General features: G+C 43.7%; 1 protein-coding gene across 2 annotated transcripts in view; it reads left to right on the forward strand.

Moving 5' to 3' along the window:
• Positions 1-2,171: 2,171 nt before the first annotated feature.
• LIMS1 (LIM zinc finger domain containing 1) overlaps positions 2,172-26,225 on the forward strand; it is an 82,618-nt gene continuing 58,564 nt past the window's right edge. The window contains exon 1 of one of the 2 annotated variants that reach the window (XM_087967217.1): positions 2,172-2,685. In XM_087967217.1, the coding sequence (XP_087823343.1) occupies positions 2,651-2,685 (35 nt within the window). In that variant the 5' untranslated portion in view covers positions 2,172-2,650. The remainder of the gene's footprint in view (positions 2,686-26,225) is intronic. The other variant, XM_087967216.1, reaches the window with a different exon arrangement.

Consider the following 26,225-nt stretch of genomic DNA (forward strand, 5'->3'; position numbering starts at 1 on the left):
AGCCCTAGGAAGAAGGCAATGGCACTGCAGAAAAACCTTGCCAAAAAACCTGCAGGGATTAGTTAAAACAGTCACCAGGAGTTAAATAATTTACTTGAAGGTGCACGTACATGCGAATGCACACGCATACAGACCCACAGTACTGTATAGTAGATTCTGCATGCAAATATTTACCAGTATAGTGGCTGGATGGGGTGAATAGGATTGTTATTCAGGACGTTAGTTCAATTATTAAATTTGGTTTAAGAAGGCATCACTACCTCCAAACTAAAAATCTAACACAGTGAATGGTGACCATTTCTATCCCCTCGATGTGTTTCCAGGTGCTTTGTATGGTTTTGGACTAGATTATTTTAAGGGTTTACTCCTCCAACTCTGTACACCAGATGCTCAAAGAATTCTTCAGAGCATTGGGTGGCTTTGTGTTTTCAATTTGGTCTGGTTTTTAATCCATCATTTTAAAATATAATGGCAAGATTAAAACACCATTACCTTTCTGACTGCTGGATTGTTATGTTGATGTTAATTAATTTGTTTTTATATTTTGTGCCCTTCTTCCTACTATCTTAAATCATCAAAGTGCCAAGTAAAGTATCTGTGGTAAAAGGTGATGCTCACATAAGTGATGAGAGTCAACACTTGTTCTGATTATAGGTAGTCCTCGCCTTACAACAGTTCAAAGTTACAAAAGCGCTGAAAAAAGTAACTTATGACCATTTTTCACCCTTACAAACTTTGTAACAACCCCATGATCATGTATGTGATCAAAATTCAGATGCTTGGCAACTGGTTCATACTTACAATCGTTGCTATGTCCCAGGATCATACAATCACCTTTTGCAACTGTTTGACAGAAAAAATCAATGGGGAAGCCAGATCCACTTAGCAACCAGATTACTAAATTATCAACTGCAGTGATTCACTTAATAACTTTGGCAAGAAATGTCATAAAATGGGGCAAAACTCACTTAGCAAATGTCCCACTTAACAACAGAAATTTTGCGCTCAACATTTGTCCTATCTGTGGAGTGAAAAGCAACTAAATCTACTACGTACACTTTCCCAAATGCTTGGACGATTTTGTAGGGTATATACCAGTAATTTGAATGATCACTTACCTGAGTTTTTAAATCTTGTTTGAATGATCTATTATTATAACATGCGTCTGGCAAATCTGTTGTATGAATTAGAAAGCCAATAGTTTTTAACTCTTTTAAAAAGTGTGGAAGCTGTGGATATTCCTTCCGGCATATTGCTAAAATGTTCTATCTAATCTCTCCTTCAGACTTGCCATTCTAATTATTCTTCTCGTTAAATGCAGTTAGGCTCAATTTAATAGCAGTTTGGAGACATTTAGTTTTTAGATGACATTTTTGCTGTGCTAACAAGGAAGTATATAATTCTGCTTCTGGGCATGTATTTGTTGTTGCAGTTGCTTCCAAATCTTTGTAACCTTGAACTATTAGTACACTAAATACTTATCTAAATTCTTGTTAAACTCCTACTACTGCTGTCACCAGCTATCTAAAACGTTAATACATGTTCTTGTTTTGGTTATTGAAAACCATGAAGAATGAAGATGCTACCGATCTAAAGATATCAAACTGTTATTCTGAGTCTTAATGGTTTCTTTTTAAAAAGGGTGACGTAATTCTAGACCACACACAAAATAAAATTCAATGACTTCAGTAGGCCATTTAGGTAATCAAAGTCTTTATTCAGAAATACTCTTTTAAGTAAATGGGCACCCAGAAGAACAACTATCATCTCTATTCTTCAAGATTCTTCAGATGGGAACATCTGATTCCATCCATTATTGGTCTTTCTGAATGACAACTCTGACATAAAAGGGGCGGGGTGGGGGAAGGATTTTAAGTATGGGAAGAAATGTCCAGAAGGATTTCTAACTATTGCGACCAGGCTTCCTGTTTATAATTATTTGCCTTGAAGCGACCTAAGTAGGATTTAGGAAGGAGAACCTTTTCCACACATTGTAGAACTTCCAGTCCAGGATTCGAAAGGGGGAGGAGGGTGTTAGGCGAAGAATCAACAACGTAAGAAAAGAGAAACAGCAAAGGTGAAGGCGGGCGGGAAAGTAAAGAAGCACACACACACATGCACACCCCCCCGCGTGCCTCAAAAGCGCACGAACAAGCACACAGATACGGGACGGACACATACACACGAATTCTAGTCCGGACCTTTTTGTGGGTTGAGGCAACTTTTAAGCTGTGGGTGGTCAGTTATCTCTCGCATGGCTAGGAGAAAGGAACAACTCTTAGAAAGGCTCCCCCGGCCAGAAAGCTGCGGCCACCCATCCGAAGCTCTCTCTCTGTCTCTCTCTCTGGGTTTGCTCGCCAGGCGTCCCGAGGACACTTCGCCGGCCTTCCTTTCTTCGCCGGCGCGGGAACAGACGCGGAGGGGGGGGGCTGGGTTGGTGTGGGCAGTGACGCGCCATTGCTGCCTCCGCCGCCGCCGCCTCCCGGCTCCCTCCTCCTGCTTCCTGCGTTGCCTTGCGGGGGCGGCCCCGCCTGCAGCTGCTGCGCGGAACTTGCCTGGAAAAGCCGAAGAGCGCCCGAACCAGCCAGGAAGGGAGGGAAGAAAGTTGTTTTTAGGCTGAGGGGCTTCTCTTGCTCTCTTGGGTTTCGCGATGTTGGGGGTGGCGGCTGCTGGGATGACCAACAGGTAAGTCTGTCCCGGATACCTCTGACAGCGCCCGAGCGCTTCATTCATTGCTGAAAGTCACCCACCCGGGCCGCCGTCCCTGCTCGACCCCGTGCTCTCTCCCTCTGCTTCTTTCCCGGCTCCTCGGAGGAGAGAAGCTGTAGTAGGTTCCTCCTCTCCGCCTCTCGTAACTTTCGGGGAGGCTGCATCCCCTTCCCTCCCGGGCGGAGAAAAGAGGGATGAGATAATCCCACCGCGCCCTCCTGCACCAGCCGCAGCGCCGAGGGGAGGCGGAATCCAGGTTCTCCGGAAGGCGCGCGCCAAGGCGGCGGAGGCTCCTGAAAGAAAGGGGGGCCGGGGTGGCGGAGGGCTGTGCTGCCAAAAGGGCTGGGGAGAGATCTGGTTGAGGGGCGGGGGCGGGGGCGGGCGGGCAGCCGAAGAAATACGCCGCCTGGGGTTGGAGCAAATGGAAGGGAGCTTCGTGCGAGGAACAAGAAATCGGCGAGCTGAGAGTGCGCGCTGAAGTGGGGCCAAGAGAACTTTTCTGGGGAAGTGGAGACAAGCCGGGCCGGTGCCCAGGAGGGGACGGTATTTGGCGTTCGTGGCGGCAGACACCTTATGTCAGACACGCGGAGGCAACTGAGAGAAAAGGAAGAGGCGTAAATGAGAAGTTTAAGAGCAGTTGCTGTCCTGGGAAGGAATCGGACACTTTCCTTCTTCTTTTCCCCCCAACCCCTCCTCTAAATTCGACGTGGCTGCAAATTGCCAGCAACGGTGAGGAAAGCCACGTTTACCTCAAGGGGAAAAATCTGTTGGGAGCCATGCGGTGGGCGGGGCAGGAACAAGAAGTGGGTGGGGCCGAGATCAAAGACACCGCCTCTGTTCCTTTGATCCTTTTGATACTCTCTTTAATTCTTTCCAATCTAACCCAACTGGAGTGTTGGAAGTAAAACTTGTTTTTCTTTTCGGTTTGGTGTGCAGAGAGTCCTTGACTTATCACCACAATTGAGCCCAACATTTCTGTTGCTAAGTGAAACATTTGTTAAGTGAGTTTTGCCCCATTTTACAACGTCTCTTGACAGTTGTTAGGTGAATCACTGCAGTGTTGAGTTACTAACACTTAAGTGAATCTAGCTTCCCCATTGACTTTGCTTGTCAGAAAGTCACAAAACGTAAACACATGACCTCAGGACACTGCAACCATCATAAAAATATGAATCTGTTGCCAAGCATCTGAATTTTGATCACATGAGCATGGAGATGCTGCAATGGTCGAAAAATGGTCCTAAGCCACTTTCTCAGTATTTTCAGTCAGTAAATGAACTGTTGTAAATTGAGGACTACCTATAGAGGTTAAAATGCCAGACTAAAAGCCAGGAGAGAGCAAGTTCTAGGCTGTCATTAATCATGAAAGCCAGCTGGGTGACTTTGGGGAATCTCTCTCAGTCCAACTTTTGTTGTTGTGGGGGAAATAGGAGTGGTAGTATTAGATATGTTCACTGCCTTAAGGTATGTATAAAATGGTGAGATAAAAATACAAAATAGAGAAAGCCGTAGAAAATGAAGGAACTAAAATGCTCTGGGATTTTAGACTTCAAACAGACAAGCACCTGTCACATAACATGCCAGATTTAACAATTGTCAATAAGAAAGACAAGTCTGGATAGTTGAGTTGATAGCACCTGGAGGCAGTTGAATAGAAGAGAAGGAACTGAAGAGGGCAACAAAATACAAAATCTTGCAAATTGAAATAGAACGACCATAGCAAAAGAAATTAGAGATAGTACCAACAGTAATAGATGCCTTGGGTGCAGTCCCAAAACAACCAGAGCACCACTTGAACACCATCGGCATTGACAAATTCACCACCAGTCAATTGCAAAAGGCAGCTTTATTCAGAACAGCTTACATCCTGCAGTAATGCCTTTAATACCATCAAGCATCCAGGCCTGTTTATCTTTGGTCCTTGGGAAAGGTTAGATAGGTGGACAAAAATGCCAACTCCAATCTGAACATCTGGCTGACTATGTGACGAACCATAATAATAAAAATAACATATACTTAACAATGCAAGACTTAGGCTACAGTTCAAAAGCTGAACCAAATGGAATGAAATGTAGTATGTCAGGCAGAGTTTGTGAGAAAAAGATCTTACTGGAAAAATAGGGTAAATCAGCCATGGGGCTGCAGATTTTAAAAAATGGAGGGGGGGGGAAAATCTCACCACGTGTGTCTATGTGAGAGGCTGTGGCTCAGAAGGTTGGTGGCTTCTCCGTTCTCTGTGCTTCTCCCTTCCAGTCACGTAACTCTGAAAGGATCCTACACTTTCACCCCTTGCTTCCAATAGACAGACATGCACTATGATTCAGTATGAGGAAAGAGCAGAAATATATGCAATATGATGCTTCACTACTAAGAAGACTACCCAGATGCCTTTTATAGCCACTGTTCTGCATGCTTTCCCTGCCCTGTTTCTTTCTCAAGCCAAAGTTACAGGAAAGGGATAAATAGCTCTTCCAGGAGTCTGAACTGATTAATTGCATATGTTTTGAAGTTAGGACAAAAGCTCAAGTGAAATTAGCCTGAGGGCTTCAGTTTGCCAGGTTTTGGAATTCAGCAATGGATGCCAATTGATACATTCCTTTACAACGCCACAAATCATGGCTTGCAAAAAATATACATTTAACAGGCAGCGACCTACAGTTCCACAGCTGTCTTTATAAGATTACCTCTGTGATATACATTTTTTCTAAATGCATTTTCTATCACATGTATACCAGTTAAAAATAATATATGAACTAATCTGTAAAATAAAATAACAGTAATATGTGAAGCAGTCAAGAGAACTGTTTTTACACATCTTGCCCATTGTGATTCTCTTTTGGGGTATGGAAAACACACAAAAAGGTAAATTAAAATCATGAGATAAAGGAAACACAGTGAAAGTAATTTACCTCAAAACTTCATTCACTATAGTTTCCCATATTTTTTCCCCTTGCAAACTATGATTGTTTCTACCATGTCACCACCAGCTTCATACATGTTTTCTTCTTTAAAATTCTCACTTTTCTCTATTACAGGATCCCAACAGTTTCTTCAGTCGTGACTTTTCCCTTTTCTTTTAGACCACTCACTTTTTCTTAATATATTTGTTTTATAATTCAATACTGATGCATTCTCTTAATATACCTCAGCATAACTCTTACATGCTAGTCATTCATTTTTATCCTATTATGCATAGATTATCCCACAAATGCACACTTTGTACTTTTGAATGAGGGAAATTTGAGTTTATATTTTACTACATGCAGTTAAGTGCCTCATTCTCATTTCATTTATTTCAATGGAAAAACCCATTTCCATTTAATATATCCGTATAATATGCTCCATATACTCAGAAAGCATATGAAGTCATTTGTAAGAGTCACTGGTGCCTCAAATTCCTACATGCTCATGTTATCCATCTATTATTAAAGATTTTTCAAAGGGATGTCAAACTTGCAGCCCGCGGCCCAGATACGTCACACACTGGCCATGGCCACCCCCGTTTTAGCGAAGGGTGAAAAAGTCACGATAGGTCATGTGACAATGGGATGATGTGAATTTGACATCCCTGATCTAGCAGATAGATTGCTATAAGCCGTCCTCAAATAAGTGCATCAAAGCTACTAGTCCACCACATTTGTTAACCCATCTAACCATAATTTTGGTACATGTAGTCCTCAACTTACAACAGTCCATTTAGCAACCATACAATGTTACAATGGCACCGAAAAAAGTCTCTGTGCTTACAACATCCCCATGGTCATGTAATCAAAACTTGGGCCCTTGTCAACCAGCATGCATTTACAATAATTGCAGCACCCCAGGGTTTTGCAATTACCATTTGATTTGCAAACTTCCCAGCAAGCCTCTGACAAACAAACTCAATGGAAGAAGCCCCATTCACTTAACAGCCACATGATTCATTTAACAACTGCATAGATTTACTTAACAAGCTAGCAAACAAGGTTGTGAAATTGAATGTGATTCACTTAACCATCTTGGTCAGTCCCAATTGTGGTTGTAGGTCTGTCTGTACGTGGTTGAAATTATATATCCCTTCTCTATATTTCCCTGCTCCCCATTGTCTGTTGACTTTTCTTATTTCAATAGAACAGCTCTGGTCTGTAATATTTACTGTACAAAGTGGAAATTATTTTAGTAAAAGCTTTCTTAATGTCTTTGTCAAGTAAAATGGAATATTTAAAAATAGCTTTTTCCATAAAGCCAATATCCTACTCTTTGAACTTCCTAAAACAAAATGGGATCTGTTCAAATTTGGAAAAGACCCTCTTCTCTCCTCTCCTCTGTGGGATACATTGATGTAGTTTTCTTCCTTCACAAGATCATTTTTCTTAGAAAAAGTAGAGATGTCAAGCAATCTGTTTACATGCATTTCTCATTTTGTAAGAAACTGAGCATTACGTAGAAACAGAAAAATGACAGCTGAAAAAGATCTTAATGATCCATTAAGTCTGCTCTTTGGTTTTGTTTTGAATTTATATATTATTTTTAATTATTAATTATTTATTTTTATTATTTTATATTTTTGTCAGATGATGGACATGCGTTTATCCCAAGCATTTTAAACTACATTACTGATGATTGACCCACTATCCTTACTCAAAGTCAATTCAAAGTGTTCACTATTCTTTTTGTGAAGTAATACTTTCTAACATTACTTTTGAACTTCCCTCTTTTCAGTCTGAGGTTATGCCCCCATGTTCTTGATTTTTGTTTAATATTGAAAATGCTGCTTTCTAGAATGTTATTCATACCCTTAATATATTTAAAGATTTCAGTCATGTCACTTTTTTCACTTCTGTCATTCAGGCTGTACATATTTTGTATGCTGTTCCTGGATCCTTTGCAAACTGTATTTTGCATGTTTGATTCATACTTCATTAAATTATTAAGAGAGAGAGATTGCATAATAAAAATTAAAATACAGCATGTATGCTTAAAAAAAGACCTGTAATCATGCATAACCTACTTTGCTATCAATAAAACATGAATTCTGCAGGCTATAGATATAAATGTTACAACATCAAAGGTCATCTGGGGACTTCTACCTGCCCCAAAGAAGCGGCACTTAGAATTATTTTGTCTGACTTGCAAAGTTTTATCAACCTAAGTGAAAAGTACAGCCAACTTCATTCAAACTAGGTTTGTTTTCAGTTCAGGGGGAATTAAATCTGGACCTGAGTCCCTTTTGGGGTTTTAATTGCCTGTGTAGCTTATATATTCACATTCCGAGGATCTAAATAGCAAGTAATCATCTGCAGATTTTGTATGGTTAAAATATTTTCTTACGACATCTGTTTTTGCAAAACTAAACACAAAACTAGACACATTCAAAAGGTAACAAAGTTACATGAAATGACTGGTCTGTTTCCTAATATCATTCTTGCTCTGGATCAAGGGTCTTCAAACTTGGCAAGTTTAAGACTTGTGGACTTCAACTCCCAGAATTCCTGAGCTAGCATGACTGGAGAAGGAATTCTGGGAGTTGAAGTCCACAAGTCTTAAAGCTGTCAAGTTTGAAGACCCCCTGCTCTGGATTAAGCATTGTATCTCAGTTCAGCTGTGATGTAGTTTCTTTTCTCTTTGTATTGTTATCATTGTTCTTGCAAAAGTCTCAGTGATGGACTCTTTGCAATTAAGAGTTCTAATTTTGAACTTATTAGCCTTAAATAGCTTGGACTTCCTCCCTTTGTGGATCATTATGAGCTATAGTGGTTAGTGGTTAGAAAGCAGTACTGCAGGCTAAGTCACTGCTTACTGCCAGAAGTCCTATCCTCAAGATTGACTCAGCTTTCCATCCTTCTGAGGTCAGTAAAATGAGGACCCAAAACTGTTGGGGGCAATATGCTGACTCTGTAAACCGCTTAGAGAGGGCTGTGAAGCACTATGAAGTGGTATATAAGTCTTAAGTGCTATTGTTGTTATGACCTGTAACTCTCAACAGGATTTGTTTCTTAATTATGCCATCAGTTTGTCAAATATGAAAAAGTAAACAATGGAAGGATTTCCATTGTTTTACATTTAGTCCAACCTTTTGTTTTTTTCTCACAAACAGATAATTGATATAAAATGTAATATATAACTAATATAACTGATTCACAAACAGACTGATATAAACAAGGCATTAAATCAAATTTAGCCTTTATTTACTCTGCATTAGCATTTTGCCTCCTGCTTTTTTATTCATTTTTGGCTGCTGCATAACAATAAATTTAAAGCCAAAATGAAGCTGATTTTCAAAAAAAAATTGCTAAAAGTAGTGCAGGAAAAAGTGGCCTGGTTAAAAGAAAGGAATGTGGAAGTCTGGATGAATGGGAGTTCTTACAGTGTGAGTACAATGGCTGTTTCCTGGTGCAATAGAATTCTGGCCGTCCTACGAAGCAATAAGCAAAAGAGGTTAATGAGCCAGAGCATGGGATTTTGGAGTTCAGTGCAGCAGGCTAGGCCAGCCTTCTGAAAGGCTTGCTCCTCTGTTAACTCAAGCTACAGGACTGTGAAAGCCTTCACTAACATGGTTGGACTGCAGATGAGTTTGGAAATTGCTCCTCCCTTATTCTTATTTCTTTCTTTTCCTTCAGGAGTGAAGCAACCTAGGGCTCTCAACTAGCTCTGTACAGCCCTTAGCCTCTTTTCCAAAACTGAATGTTAGCAATTAGCTTGGATCTCTTAAGTGAGACTCTTTTCTCCCAGTAGTCTTCTAGGCACAGAAGAAGAGAGGAGCTAAAAGAACCCGAAAAGAACAAGGGTGGAGCAAATAGTTTTGTGGTATGAGGGAGATTTGGCTGTCAGGTCCAGAAAAAAACAACGATTTCTTTTCTATAAAGCAATGGAAATGCAATTTTGAAATTCTCTGCATTTGTGAGCCCTCCCTTTTCTTTTTCAGCACCACCTTTGGAATTATGATATTTATGATGGATGAAGATTAGAAAATTGATGGGGAAAAAACAATTCAGTGACAGTAAATGGTGCCACTGTAGAACTTTAGGAAATAGATATGTGCGGACTTTGAGTATACGTTCAGAATAATATCTTAACTAAAAGCTTAGAACAGACTAATTTTAGGAAAAGAGGTTAGAAAGATGCTTGTAAATGGGGCGTTGGTCCTTACCTGATACGCCCCTTCTAGGCGAGCCGCGAGGAGCATCCAGACTGTGGGATGTGCTTCTGAGTCCTCTTCTTTCAGGCTGAGCTTTAGACGAGGAAACGCTCCGCCCTCCCACGTGGCATCGCGCAGCTCTCCCCAGTTTTTTGCGATAACGAGAAGAGAAGTTATTAATCCTATCTAATCAACTATTGGCTCCTTGGCTGAAAACAGGAGTCCCCACCAGACGGAGATGCTAGGGTGGGGCTGGATGCTCCTCGCGGCTCGCCTAGAAGGGGCGTATCAGGTAAGGACCAACGCCCCATTCTCCTCGAGCCGCTCGGAGCATCCAGACTGTGGGACATACCAAAGCTTGGCTGTCCTATGGGTGGGACTCCGTCTGGCCCGAAGGCCCCTCCGGATCATTGACAACCCTCTGTAAGACCCGTCGGCCAAAGGAGGCCTCAGCTGAGGCATACGTATCGATCTTGTAATGCCTGATAAACGGGGACGGAGAGGCCCAGGTGGCTGCCCTACAAATGTCAGCAATGGGGGCTTGTGTGGCCCAGGCCGCCGAAGTGGCTGCACTCCTGGTGGAATGGGCAGTTATTCCACCGGTGCCGGCAGAGAATGGGAAAGGTAACACCTGGCGATGGTCGCCCTGATCCAGCGGCTGATAGTGGAAGGAGAAACCTTGAGCCCTAGTGTCTTGGGTTGAAAGGACAGGAAAAGAGATTCCGACCTTCGTAAGGACTGAGTGCGCTTAATATATATACGCAAGGCCCGTCTAACATCTAGGGTGTGCCAAAGAACCTCCCTGTTCCCGGAGGGTCTAGGGCAAAAATTTGGTAGAACCAGTTCCTGAGATCTATGGAAGGGCGAGTTAACTTTGGGTAGGAAAGTGGGGTCAGGCCGCAGGACGACCCGGTCTGCATGGAACACACATAGATCGCTCCTGACTGACAGAGCTGCTAATTCCGACACTCGACGAGCAGAAGTGATGGCTACTAGAAAAACTACCTTAAAGGTGAGGAACTGAAGAGATGACTCCCTCAAAGGCTCAAACGGAGAACGTGTAAGAGAAACTAGGACCTTGTTGAGGTCCCATGTGGGAAACCTGTGAACAGTGGGAGGGCACAGGTTGGTGGCACCCCTAAGGAAGGATCTAACCCGGGGTGATGGGAAAGGGAGCCGTAGTTATCACAGGAGACCACTGTTGAGAGGGCAGAGACTTGTCGTCTCAGGGTGTTAGGTGCAAGCCCCTTGCGAAGGCCTTCCTGAAGAAATTCCAGAATCTGAGCCACGGAGGGAGAGAGAGGGTCAACCTGGGACCCACTACACCACTTGCAGAACCCCTTCCAAGTGGCATCATAAATTGTGTAGTGGAGGGTCGCCTGGCGGCCAAAATAGTGTCGATGACATGGCTTGATAGGTTCTCGCTAGTCAGACGGATCCGCTCAACTTCCAGACGGCTAACTGTAGCCATTGAGGCTCCGGATGTAGAAGGGGCCCCTGAGAGAGGGAGACCCTGTCCGGGGGATCCGCCATGGGGCGCTACTGATAGGTTGCGGAGGTCCGCAAACCACGGTCGCCTGGGCCAATAGGGAGCCACCAGGAGAAGGACTGCCCTCTCCTGAATGAGTTTCTGAATGACTCTGGGCACTAGCGGGAGCGGAGGGAAGGCATATAGGAGCCCTGGGGGCCATGGGCAGCGCAGAGCATTGTGGTTCTCCGCCCCGTGAGACGGATACCGGGAGAAAAACCGTGGAAGTTGTGTGTTGGATGGGGAAGCGAACAGATCCACCACTGGAAGGCCGAATATCCTGGACACTTCCTCGAACAGGGATGGATGAAGTCGCCATTCTGCTTGGTCCACCGTGGCCCTGCTCAGCCAGTCCGCCTGGGTATTGTCTATCCCGGAGATGTGTTCGGCTTTTAGTGATAGGAGGTTGGCCTCTGCCCAGCAGCAAAGGCGCTCGGCTTCCCTCATCAGTTGAATTGACTGGGTGCCCCCTTGCCTGTTGATATGGGCCTTGGCCGTGACGTTGTCTGTGAGAACGAGAACATGGCGACTGCGGATCTGGGGAAGCAGCGCAGAGCCAGATGGACGGCATGGAGCTCTAGCCAGTTGATGCTGCATCTTTGTTCGGTCGGCGACCATTTGCCTTGCGCCGAGAGTGAGTTGAGATGAGCGCCCAACCGGATAGACTTGCGTCGGTAGTGACGGTGAGTCTTTGAGGCTCCGCAAAGAGGTGGCCTCTGTTGATGGCGGGATTGGTCCACCAGAGAAGAGACGTGAGGACCTTTGGAGGGACCTTGACTCTGATCTTCGAGTTGCTTCTTCCGGATCTTTGGACGGGAGCAGGAACCACTGGAGGGGCCTGCTGTGTAAGCGGGCCCAGGGAATAATAGAGATGCATGACACCATTTTTCCCAACAATCTAGAGAGGTCAAGCAAGGCCACCCTCCTAGAACGTCTAATTTGTTTGACCAGGGTTTGAATGCTAAGAAACCTCTCTGGGGAGAGAAAAACACTCTCTGAGACCGAATCAATTATGGCACCCAGGTGGTTGATTCGGGTGGAAGGGGTAAGTTGGCTCTTTTGCCAATTGACTAGAAACCCGTGTGCCCGTAGGGCGGAAAGGGTGACCCTGGTATCCCTGACTGCCTGGGACTTGGACGGGGACAGGATAAGGATATCGTCCAAGTAGCAGTGGAGGCGGACAGGAATGCTCCTGAGGTGGGCCGCCAGGGCCGCCAGGACCTTGGTGAAGGTCCTGGGGGCCGAGGCCAGCCCAAAGGGTAGGGCCACGTATTGATAGTGAAGGCCATTATAACAGAACCTAAGGAATTTGTGATGAGAGGGCCTGATAGGAATATGAAGGTATGCCTCAGAGAGATCTATGGAGGACAGCCAGTCTCCCGCCTGGTGCCTAGGAGAATGGATTGCAAGGTGTGCATTTTGAATTTGCGCTGGATAAGGTGACGGTTGAGCCGCTTTCAGGTCTAGGATGGCTCTCCAGCCCCCAGAATGTTTGGGCACGACAAAGAGATGGGAGTAAAATCCCTTTCCTCTCTGAGCCGGAGGGACAGGTTGAATGGCCTGAATATCAAGCAGGTGATGGATGGCTGCCTCCATTAATGCATCGCGGGATCCCCTGAGGAGGGGATGGGAAGAAACGATCAGGGGGAGTGGATTTGAACTCGAGGGCGAGACCAAACCTTATTGTGTCTCTAACCCATGCATCGGAAGTGGATTTGTCCCATTGGGCGGCGAAGTGGCGGAGGCGGCCACCAATGGGGAGGGAGAAGGAGGCTCTACCTTCTGCGGTAGGGCCTTCCTCCCGCACTCCGAAAGGGTCTCTTATAACCACCCCTCGCCTGGTCCTGTCGCCTGAGTCCGTGCGATCCTGGGATCGGAAGGAAGGGGTCGGGGAATCTGGGCGGGAAGGGGGTTGGTAGAAAGGGCGGGGAAAGCTCCTCCGAAAGGGCTGAGAGCCCCTGGTCTCCGATCTTCGAAGAAGGGAAGGCAAGTACTTCCTCTTGCTGCGACCCTCGACCAGCAGGGGTTCGAGGGCCGGGCCAAACAGTTTGTCTCCTGTAATAGGGGCAGTGGCCAGCTTGACCTTATTCTTTACGTCCGCCTGCCAGTGTTTGAGCCATAGCAGGCGACGAGCCGTGACGTGGGACGTGATGGCCCTGGAAGAGAATTTCACCGACTGGTAAGTGGCGTCAGCCGAGAACTCGGCTGCAGCCACTAGCTTCGCAATGTCCTGGTGCGCCCTCAGGTTGGAAGCAGGGACGTGTTCCCTGAGCTGACGTAGCCAGCGGATAGAGGACCTAGTGAAAAAGAGGCGGCGGTAGCTGACTTAATGGCCCAGGCGTCGGATAGGTGGGCCCTGCGCAGGGCCAGCTCCACCCGCTTATCCTCAGGTTTCAAGGCCTCTAGGGCCTCACTAGGTGTAGAGGAGGAAGCTAGACCCACAATAGGGTCATCGACCTCTGGAATGTTCAGGAGGCTGGACAGTGCCGAATCGAGATTAAAGAACCTCTTGTCTTGGCTAGAGGGTGTGGGAGGGGTCCCTGTGGAGGAGTAGTTGCTTCGCTACCAGATCTACGAATATGGGGGGAAGGGATGACCTCAGCTTCAACCACTGGTTGGGTGAAAATGGAATCTTCTGGGCCCTCTGGGATGGGGGGAGGTCAGCAGGGGCCTGGGAAAGAAGGCCCGAGACATTCTTGGCCTTAAGAAGGAGGGACTTGAACATGTGTGGTTTGAAGAGCCCCCAAAGGAGGGTTGGTCAGTCGAAGTGCCCTCGTCCTCGGACATCTCCCCCTCCATAATGTCAGTCTCTAAGGGAGGTTCACTGTAGCGGGAGGATCCCATCTGGGAATCCTCCTCCTCGAAATCCCTAAAGTCCCCTTCCTCCTCAACCTGGGCCCCAACCGGAGGAGGGCTGTCCCTCTGAGAGAGTACCTGAGCAACCGGGGGACCGGTTGTGGAAGGGATCTGATAGACAAGGAGTCGTGCTCGGAGACTCGAGGAGAGAAGCCTGATCTGGACATGTGCTGTAGTTCCTCTATAACACTCTGGCGGATGGCTGATTCCATCCAAGCCCTGATGTGAGGTGGCACCTCAGATGTAGAAGGTTCGCCCTGGCGCAGACCAGCAGCCGTGGGTGTAAAAGTGGCTTCGGGTGTCAGACTCATCGTGAGGACCGGGGTCGGGAGACCCTGGGGCGAACTGCGCCTAGGTAGGGAAGAAAGGCCTGGGGGAGAGGTTGAATAGAGGTAGGGGTGGAGGAGGAGGTAGAGACGGTTCAGAGCGGGACTCCCTTGAACGCCTGTCGAACTCTTTTTCTAACGCCTTGTGGCGCCTTAAGGCGTCACGTTGAGAGGCCTTGGAAGGTTCCTTGTCCTTTCTAGAGCCCTTAGGTTCCTTGTCCTGCTTGCGCAAATAGTGGGACTTTGCCTTGGCCTTCAATGAAGGACGTTTAGAGGAATTGTCGTCTGCCATATTGAACAATAGAGATTAATAAGGGCGGTTGGCTCGCCCAGATCAGGCCTGGATAAGGCCGGGTGAGGATGAGGCTGGCCCGCTCCCTTTTGGAATTTTACTTGTACAGAGATAACAGAAATATATATATATATATATTTAGCTATGTAATCCTGTTTTGTTCCTTTCTGTAGTGCTTTTTATATTCTTTATATCAGCTGAATATACAGGTACTCCGATATATCCAATATCTTAAGAGAAAAATTGCTGTACCAAAAAAATTATTTCTTTTTTGTTATTATTCCTTTGTATTTGGATCAAATATAAATTCTATTATAGTTATTTCCTTGGATGGATATCTCTCAGTGCCGAATCAGTCGAATAACGCCTGAGGCCTAGAGTTGAATAGGAGGCCTCTGGCAGCCAGCCTCCAGACAACAGAAGAAAAACCGGAGGGGAGGCTGCAACTTCGCCCGAAAAGGGCTGCGGGAGGCCAACAAGCACTAACCAAGACTAGCCAGGCAGTTCAATGGGCAGCTAGGCTTTAACCCTAGGCCTGGAGATTTAATTCACCGCAGCTGAATATTAAATAAAAAGAAACTTTCAGCGCCCGGCCACGAGGTGGAGCCAAAATGGCGTCCGCGAGCTGAACTGCCTGGGCGCCTTGGACGGAAAGAAAAGGAAGGCTTGGCCGGTCAGCTCGGCGCTCCTAAAGCCCTAGGGGCGATAGCCCTCCGGTTGGCGTTTAGGGTGGGGGGAATCCAGCGGAGGAGCGCGTGCCACAGGCAACGCGCAGGCAGCGACACGATCTGATAAGGGTGGGGGGCGTCGCTGAAGGCGCTGCGAGCCCGCAACCGCCCTGAGGACAGGGAAGAAATTTCCCTTGAGTCCTGACCCTTTGCGCAGGAGGAGGAAGGAAGCAAACCTTATTAGGACGGAGGATTCAATGAAACAGCCAAGGAGCTCTTTGAAACGCAGCCTGATTCTTCGAGGCTGAGCAAAAGACTGGGGAGACGCTGCGCGATGCCACGTGGGAGGGGCGGAGCGTTTCCTCGTCTAAAGCTCAGCCTGAAAGAAGAGGACTCAGAAGCACATCCCACAGTCTGGATGCTCCGAGCGGCTCGAGGGAGAATTGCTCGTGCACTTGTTTGTCAGTAAGCAAATGCTTTCTACATTCAGAAAGTTATTTATTTGACTTGAACTGAATGGTAAGGATAATGTCACTTGGCTGCTTGTATAACCAATTCAAGTCCTGTGGGATCATGCAGAGATCATGAGATCTCCTGTGATAGAAGGAAGCATTTTTCTTGTCAATGGTTTTTGAGTGAGCAATTTTTTTCCTCTAATAAGCAACCTATAGAATGTGAACTGAGGAACAGAAAGAATGGCAAAAATGAAACTTTGAATGTATCTCCCCAAGGAATAAATTCCATGGCATTGGAGCTGTGCCAGATAAGTCCTTTTCTTCTACTAAAAAGTCAATTCTATAATAACTGAAGGATCTTCAAAGATTCCTTTTCTGCTGATCTAAGTATTGAGGCAGGTTCAAAGAGGTGATTCTGCAGATAGGTTTTAAACATCACTACCAATGCTTTGAATTAGGCCAGGGAAGCAATTGATACAAGCAGCATATTTTTCAGGGGTGAGCAGCTCAACTGATGCATTTTAGATCAACTGCAATTTCTGGGTAGCTCCAAACAGAACTAATTGCAATAGTTGAACTGGATTCCAGTCAAGATGTGAGTAACTGTTGGCGTGCCTGGCTCTCTCAACGAGGGTTACATTTGGCACATTAGCTGTATTTGTACCAAATGCAGACACAAACTACTTTGGAAAAGGGATGTTGAATCTCTAGTCCATCACTTTGAAGAGAAGGCATCAAATCCTCTGTGTGGAACAGAGAGAGGATTTTAGATATATTTAAGATGATAGCAGGAATGTTAATGAAGGTAACTGAGCAATAATGTGAAGCTTTGGTTGTATAATTTTATACATCTAAATTAAATACTCTGTACTTCACCTCAGCTATGGCTTTTTCTAACCCTAACATACACAGGGAGTCTTGAGAATCCTTAGGAAGCCAAATCAAGATCTATTGGTTTCTTCCAAGAAGAGAATATTTTTCAGCTTCCAGGAAGAGAAAATGTTCTGAGACACTTTCCACCCCTTTTCTATGGGCTGAGTTATCTTTTGCATGATGTTGTCTAGTCTGTAGCTCTTCCATCTGTCTCCCAAGGTCATTCCCATATACCATTACAAATGATGAGATGGCACTTAAAGAATACAACTATGTTCATTTAGGAGTAACTGATTGCTGACATTTTTGTTGCAATAATTTAGCATCAACCTAAATAGAGTGGGGACATCAATAGAATAGCACCATCAAAGCCTTATAACTAGGGTCCCCAACCCCCGGGCCAGTAAGCAGCCTGTTGGGAACTAGGCTGCACAAGTGGTGAGTAATCACACAAAGCTTCATTTGCACATATGTAGGATTAGGATGCATGCACAAAACCATCCCCTCCCCTCACTACCACCACCACCCACTGTCGGTCCATGGAGCCAGAAAGGTTGGAGACTACTATCTTATAAATAAATAAAGAATAATTGGTTTGTGACCAAGGTCATGTATATATAATTTGGTAAAAATTTGCTTAAATTTAAATATATTTATTTAAAACTTAAATAATAAGAGGGCCAAAATATAGCCCTGCTTCTCCCTAAAGTATGGAGATAGGGATCATCATGCTGCCATCGTGCAAGTAATTGAAGTGCATAGAAGTGTTTTCATAAAATATCATTATCAGCTGAAGAAGCAGCTATCTATAAATGAAGCTGCTAATTTTCTCCTCAATTCATAGGGAAGTCAATGAAGGCAAGTTAATGAAGGCAGCTTAGAGAGATCCCATGAGAGGTTGGAGCAGATATGCCACATGGCACAGTATTATACTCTGAAGCAGGGGTCGCCAACCTTTTGGACCTCAGGGACCACCAAACTCCTCATTTTAAATCCTGCGGACCCAAATCCCCCCAAAAAAAAAGCCTGCAGGAAAATCCGCCATCCCGTTTCCCAACCAACCGATCGTTCTTTATTTGGGATCGTAGGATACCATCTCCAGCTCTGTTCTCAGGGAGAGAGAGAGAGGTGAGACTTTTGGCTTCATGCAAGGAAAGCAGCAGAAGTGGCAGAAGTCTTTCTTTCTCTCCCCACAAACTCCGCCAGAAATGAATCTTTGTGAGACTTGTCACACCAGTGCAGCCTCTTGGAGCAGGAGGCCTTGCAGGGTCCCAAAGACTCATTTCTGGCAGAGTTTGGGGAAGAGAAAGAAAGACTTTGGCTGCTTTCCTTGTGGGCAGCCAAAAGCAGAAGAAGAAAGAAATGGAAAGGAGCAGCCCGGTGGCCAGGCGGGGCGAGTGGGGCAAGTTCCCCCCCTCCGCCCTTTCCCCCCTCCCCTCACAACCTCGTGTTGTGCGCAATGCAAGCGACGCAAGCCTTGTGTTCCCACGGGCCGTGTGGGTGGCGCAGCCTTGTGTTCCTGCGCAGCCTGGATTAATTGCTTTGGGGGGGTGACATTTCTCTGTGGACCACCCAAATTTTCTCACGGACCATCAGTGGTCCCTGGCCCACCGGTTGGTGACTCCTGCTCTGAAGAACAGTTGGGTGGTCTGAGTTTAAACCTTGCTTAGTGTGGCTGAGACTTTTTCTTGGTGCATCTAGTGAATAAGTTTTATTTGTTCAATCAATTTCTACAGCTGCCAATTCAATCAAGTGACTAATATAGTCACCCTTTTTTGGGATAGCTATTATGGTGGAGTTGTTTTATTGCTTGACTATCAATAAGGACTTGTTAAATTGAATACTGTAAATAAAAATACCAATACAGTAGAGTATACTATTTAGAGTTTATTTTAGTAGCTCTGGAAAGATCAATTCTTCTCTGGCAGAAGAATTTTTTTTCTTTTCTTTTTTTGGACAGAAGGTTTAAGAACCTCTGGAGTGCAGACTGGCAGAGAAGCAATTAGGGAAAGATATGCATTGTTACATTCAGTATATGTAATGTCATATAGCCAATGTCATTTTTCTGACTGATGAGTCCCAAAGAAATGGTGAAATATTATATTATATAGTAAAAGTGCAGAAGCCATATTTTGCTGATAATTAATTCCAGCTACCATTGATATAAAATCTGGAATGAAATTTTAGTATTTTTTCATTTACATAATAACTTGCTTGTTTGGGAACTGAAAAAAAGCATATTGTTAAAAGTGAAGGGATATCTGCAGCTAGAGAGATATCTCAGGGAAATTATTTTAAACAACATTTTCAGCCTTTACATGAATATATTTCTTTTTATTATGGCATTTTAATACCAACAACTTCATAAATGCTCCCAACAACTAAATATAAAACCTGTAAAGCTATAAAATAACTCCAAAACAAAAGTCAACATCCAGTAAGAACTGCTTTCCAAAAACTCTAAAGGAGAGTACCAGTCATATCTAAAGGTGAGGTATTCCACAACATGAGCGCACAACCAAAATGACAACATTCATACTCTGCTTGCTCCTCTTATCCCAGAGGTGTGCTCTCAATGTCATCATACAAGAGTACCTGTAGATACCAGGTGCCAAAGTATAAATGACTTTACTTCATATCTGTTGCCTACCTGAAGTTGCAAAAAAGCAGTTGATTTAGTAGAATTCTTCATCCAATGTTTACAGGTTCCGCAATATCGTTCATCTACACACAGCATGTTTTATGATTATTCTTTCTGAACATGTCATTTTCCTTAACCTTTTCAATTTTCCTGATCACCTGAGGTTATCAAGTCCCTTCAAACCAAGCAGTTCTACTTCAGCTTCTGCTCTATAGTCCTCCTTGCCTTCCAATTGATAGAATGATGTAACCCATAAAGGAGAATATTTTTAGCTCAGGGTTGAAATGAAGGGTCCTCGGTGCTCTCTGAGCTTTCTTATTTTCTTGCAGAAGTCATGTCGTTGTGGAATGGTCATACCTCGAGGGGTCCTTGGTGCTCTCCAGGGGTGGGATTCAACCGGTGTAACAACCAGTTCGGTGACCGCGTGTTTTGCACGCACCAGCATTTACAACTCACTTTCTGCTGCAAACCCTGTGTGTAAAACATCTGATGCGCGGCAATCTGCTGTGCCACGTGAAGCAGCTGAGCTGGAAAACCCAGAAATAAAGCACAGACTAGAGCTGGGGCAGGTGGGTGGGCCCAACAGCTGATCATCGAAGCAAACCGGTTTGCTCTCAGCTGATCTTTGGAGCTACCGGTTTGCCAGAACCAGTCCGAACAGGTAGAATCCCACCCCTGGTGCTCTCTGGGCTTATTGTTTTCTTGCAGAGGTTTCATTACCCAAACTAGGTAACATCATCGGTGCTAGTGCAATGGGTAATGAAACTTCTGCAAGAAAACAACAAGCTCAGAGACCACCAAGGACCCCCTCAGAATGATGACTGCAGGTAGTCCTCAAAGTATGACCATTCAACAATGGCATGACTTTATGACTGCTTTGAAAAAGTAACTTACAACTATCTTCAAAGTTACAACCATCACATCATGCCCTGTGGTCATGTGATTGCAATTTGTAACCTTCCCAGCCAGCTTCGAACAAGCAAAATCAATTGGGAATGCTGGATTTGCTGAACAACCTTGTGATTCACTTAACCATGGTAAAAAAAACAGTCATAAAATTCGATCTAGTCATGTGATGGTTCACTTAATGGCCACATTGCTTAGCAATGTGGAGTTGCAAGTCTAGGATTACCTGTACTTTCCTTTTTCTGATGATCAAGCAACTTGTCTGGTTTTAAGTATATGTGTATTAGTAGTTGGACTGAATTTGTCAGAAATCCAAGTACTAAATGCCTGTTTGGGTAAATGCCATAGTGTAAAATCTTTCCATGCATATCTTTAAAAACAAAGACACTACATAAGACGTTGTCTACTTCAGAAATGTTTATTTTCCTCTTTTGCCTCTCTTTTTAACAGTTGTTGTAGGCCTGTATTTGTGTCTACTAAGCTTTTTTTTTTTTTTTTAGCTAATTCTCTTTTTTCTGACAAGTCTCTGTGTCTGCTATTGATACATTTACTTCATCATATTTGTGTATCTTAATACGGGTAGTACCTATACCACAAGAATGCATGACAAAACATTTCCTTACTGTTCCTAAAAATGTTATATAGCCATGGCAATAAAATCACTAGAAGACAAGTTTGATTTAATAGCGTCATGTGATCTTGGAATATTACAAAAGCGCAGAAGCTTAGAAAAAGATTTCAAGTTAAAATGCAACTTTCTCAGGATATAGCAAAAGACATGTACTATTTGAGAATTTTAGGAGTTGATATCCAACACATTTGGAAGATTCCAGCTTGGGGAAAACCTGTTTATTCTGCTTTGTTATACTAATACTACAGTGTAAAAGTGAAGCGATCTAAACTCTGCAGTTAGCAAATGCCTTATAAGTGTGCCTTCTATATTAGAATGTTTTTCTGTCCTATTGGCATTTTTGCTGGCCTGGCCCATAAATAGTTTTCTCATGCCCTTACAGCTTCTTGCCACAGCTTGGGTGGGGCTTTCAGTATAAAGCAACCACTACCATTCTAACTGGCAATATTTCCCCAAAAACGTATTTGTTTTGAGAACAACTTTGGTAGTATTTTTTGATTGCTGAAGAACATTAGCAAATCTTTTCTCCCTTGCTTTTTCTCCTGATCCTTTTCTATGTGGCCCCTTTATTACAATTTTCCTTTAAGGTAGTTATAATTAACTAAGATATGTTTGGAAAAATAAATGATTTGTCTTCCTGTTTCTTTAAAAAAGTAAACTGAAAATTACTAACAATGTATGCTTCCTTTACAGTTTGAAGGAAGCAGCATTTTATAAAAGAACAGGAAAATGATATGATGAGTTATTAAAATAAATGAGTTTGTGTCACTTATTTTTGGAAATGCAAATGCAGCCAATGGTTTGATGAAGAGTACTTATATTAAGAAATGAAATCCATTTTGTTTTTTGACATTGTAAAGTAAGAGCTGTAGGGTAAAACATAACAAATGCAAGTTCTCAAGAATAATTAAATTAAATCATATTGTAAATTAGATTTATACAATCCAAATTATACATTTTATCTTGAATATATCAATGTCCTTGTTTTCTATAAAAATAACCCCATTTAATAATTTTAATTAGTTTGTTACATAATTTGTCTGTTTCTCTATCAGTAAGCATCCCTTTATGAACTATTCTAAATCACAGTTTTTGTTTTTATAAAGGAACAAGGTACATTTCTGTTCTTTTTATGCTTTGGACCAATTTCATATCCTGTGGTAGAGATGTCTTGTAAATTTACTTGGATATTTTAAAATGCCATCATAGTCAGCTTGATACAACCACAGATGCACCATTACATGGAGACAGGATCTGGTACAGGGCAGAGGGAGATGCCAGAAAGAATCAGGTCATCCCTCAGCAACCCTCTTCTTTTGCAACAGGGTACAGATGGACATAAAAATTTATAACCCTGGCCCAGAATCCCAAATATTATTGTCTGTATAGCACACAGCAGGCATTACTGGATGCAGAATACAAAAGACTCCCATCTGCTGTAGGGTATTAAGTCCTCATGTTAAGGCTGCAAGGATAAAATTCTGTATTCTTATACACTCTTTTTATTTTATGATGAACTGTGTTTCTCAACCTTGGTAACTTTAAGAATGTGTGAACTTCAACTCCCAGAATTCCCCAGCCAGCATGACTTCTGGAAGTTGAAGTCCACACATCTTAAAATCGCCAAAATTGAGAGATACTGCCCTATACCCTAAGACAGTGATGACTAACCTTTTCAGCTTGGTGTGTCGAAAATCGGGAAAAAGCGTAGCCTTCCTCGGGTCGTGTGTCACTTCAAGAAATATCAATAATTTGGTAATATTTGCAGCCCTAATAAAGAAAGAGTTATATTTTTAATATATTTATTATATTTATTAGTTCAAAAAGCAAAAAACAAATAATGATTTACCTTAGTGACTTTTCTGTTGCTGAATTGCATTTGCTAAATCTTCAATTGCAGGGTTGTATTTTGTGCATTTCAGGGCCAAGCAAGCACTACTAACTTCATCTGTCAGTCTGTTTCTTTTATTTGTTTTAATATTATTTAATGCTGAGAATAAGGTCTCACAAAAGTATGTTGAGGGAAAAATTGTGAGTAAAGAAGAACGGCTCTTGCTTTTTTCTCGCAAGGGCCGGGCACTGGGGGCTTGCAAGGGAGAGAGTGACTCCTGCCTCCCACTGTCATCATCTTCTTCTTTTGGGTTAGTGAATCAATTAATTTGGGAAACGATCTCACTATCATGAAAGTCAGTGTTCTCTGCCCGTGGGGCGTTTGGAAGAAAACGCCCCGCGGCATATCCACACGCGTGTAAGGGGAATCAGAAATCCCCGCGTTCAATGCCTAGCATGGCAGAAGAGAAAACGCAGCTGTGAGCAAATACTGGAAAAACCTGATTGATCAGAAGGAAGGAGGCAAAAGAGGGAGGGGTGGTGGTGGACGGAGGTCCCACTGGTATTTGTGAAACACTCGGTCGGCAGCGCTTAAAGTCAACGTCCTCGCTCCCACCCACCCACCCACCCACCCAAAGCGACGAAGTCCCCCAATCGCGCAGCCCAAAATCGCCCTCCCCTCAGGGGGCAGCAAAGACGCCCGGCGTTTCCCGAGACAAGAAGCTCCGCCGTGCAATGAAAGCACCCTGGCTCTAGGCTCGCAGGCTCAGAAAACAACGCGAGCTGAGGTGGCTTCGGCTCCGCTTGGCTTCGTTTCCTCAGCCCCAGCTGCTTTCAGTCCGCTCGGGAGGAGGGGAGGAGGTGGTGGCGGCGGCTCGCGTTGTTTTCTGAGCTCTAGGCTCTAGGCTCGCGGACTCAGAAAACAACGCGAGCCGAGGTGGCTTCGGCTCCGCTTGGCTTCGTTTCCTCAGCCCCAGCTGCTTTCAGTCCGCTCGGGAGGAGGAGGTGGTGTTGGCAGCTCGCGTTGTTTTCTGAGCCCGCGAGCCTAGAGCTCAGAAAACAACACGAGCCGTCGCCACCACCTCCTCCCCCTCCTCCCGAGCGGACCAACAGGCGTGTCAGTCAAAGTGCCTCGGCGTGTCACGAGTGACACGCGTGTCATAGGTTAGCCATCACTGACCTAAGACGTGGCTAGACTAGTCCTCGTGCTTTGTGAGCTGTGAGCATCTCATATTTTTTCAAAACTGAATGCTGTTCCTTTCTTCTCATAATTATCTGGAGAAGCTTTATATTGTCAATGGTGTGTTAGGGAACACAACAGTCTCCACCATTAAAGGAGTACAAGTAGTCCTCAACTTATGAGGACAATTGAGCCCAAAATTTCTGTTGATAAGTGAGACATTTGTTGTGAATTTGCCCCATTTTATGATCTTTCTTGCCACAGTTGTTAAGTGAATCACTACAGTTGATAAGTTAGTAACAGTTGTTAAGTGAATCTGGCTTCCCTATTGATTTTGTTCGTCAAAAGGTGATGACACAGCAACAGTCATAAGAATGAGTCAGTTGCCAAGCATGATCATGGAGATGCCGCAAAGGTCATAAGTGTGAAAAAAGGTCATAAGTCATTTTTTCAGTGCTATTGCAACTTCGAACTGTCACTAAATGAACTGTAGTAATTCGAGGACTACCTGTAAAGTATTACTTTATTTTAATGTGACTCATAAAGACTTAAGAAATTTTAGATTTGTCCTCCCAGCAAAATTAAGGATGCCTCATGGCTTTGAGTAATACATTTCAGCTTGTATGGTAACAAAGGAATTTTTGACAAGCAAAAGGAAGACTTTCAGTTCAACAATACAGGATTTAAGCAGAAATGTTGTGCTGAAGGGGATTTTGAAGGAAACAGCTAAAATTGTGTGGGAGAAGGTCTCCAGTAGGCTCAAACTTGGAGAGGAATATGCATTAGGAAGAGGAAACTAAAACTCGGAGCTTCAGCCTACAGTAGCTGGGAGACAGACCTTGATGAAAAATCCTGGAATTCCAATCTCTTAGACTTTCTCAAGATCACCTGTTTGAATACAGTTGCTTAATATGATGAAGAATGCATCGTCATGTTGTGAAAAAAAATAAGTGCCAAAGATGACACTTAACACATGGTCACACATTCATCAGATCTAGCTGACCTGTAAGGATGAGCACAGTCATGGCTGCCTTTCGTTTGGATTGTAGAGTCATTGTTAACCTTGTCTTGGCCGTGCAGATGTTGCTTGAATGCAGTTCTAGCATCCCTTGCTATTGGCCATGGTGATCAAGGCTGCTGGGAAATGTCGTTAGTCAATAGGCCATAGATTCTGTAGCCTTTTAAATGAAAATCCAAGGAGGAAATACAGGAGAACATTCCCTATAATAGGTAGTAATAGCTGTGCATGAGTAGAGGGGATTTTTTTTTCTTGCGATTATGATGAGAAAAGAAAATGAGGCAACTTCATTGCCTAATAGAATTTTCTTATTTTTAAATTATAGGTAGCAGTAAATGAGATTTCTATTAATTCATCCGCTTTGGCTCTTAACCAACAGCTGCCTGAAGCTTCATTTCTTTTTGTTAGACATAATAAGCATCAGACGCTAAAAACAAATGTCCCCCCCCCAAAAAAACCCTTTTGCTTTTGATTCTATTTTTCACTGCATTTTAGATGCATTTCTTCCCTGTCCCTAAGCTGATGTCTGCACTGTCATCCTTCAGGAAGGCTACAGTCATCTGCTGATCTGGAATTTCCTACTCACTGGGCAAAGGCCGCCCCTGCTGAGATTAGTGGCAGGTCTTGGCATTCTCCCAGCTTCTGCAGATGTGCTCCTTTTCAGACAAGATAAATAAACCGGCTCATTTCTGCTGCAGAACTATGGGAATATGTTGATCTGTTTCTTTTTTTCCTAAAATAGCAGAGAATCAAAAAAGAAAAGTAGATCTCTTGTTTCATACACTATTCTTAATCTCAAAAGCAAACACTGTTGCAGGGATTTTTTTAAAAAATCCATTGATTTTGGATGTCAGAAAGAAAGCTTTGTCTCTACACCTTATCTGAGAGTAAAAAAAAAAAAAAACCCATTAAGCACAATGTGCATTTTTTTAAAAAGTTCATAGCATTATCTTCTGAAGGGGGTAAAAAGTATCATAAGCTTCCCAGTTAAGTGGCTAGAAAATAAAATCCAGTGCATTTTCCTTGGCTTAGTTCTTGAATTATGGAAATAATGGATGCTATTTTTGTGCTAGAGTATAATACCTGTAGATTAGTATTGCATTCTCCTGCACTATATGCTATGTTTTGCTTTCTCTTTGAAAGACAACAATGAATTTTATTCATCTACAAGATGATTTGTAGAGTTGTTTAGACT

Source organism: Notechis scutatus, chromosome 5, assembly GCF_049901735.1.
Source record: "Notechis scutatus isolate UNSWTSFEM ecotype Mainland chromosome 5, rNotScu1.2, whole genome shotgun sequence".
NCBI lineage: Eukaryota > Metazoa > Chordata > Lepidosauria > Squamata > Elapidae > Notechis > Notechis scutatus.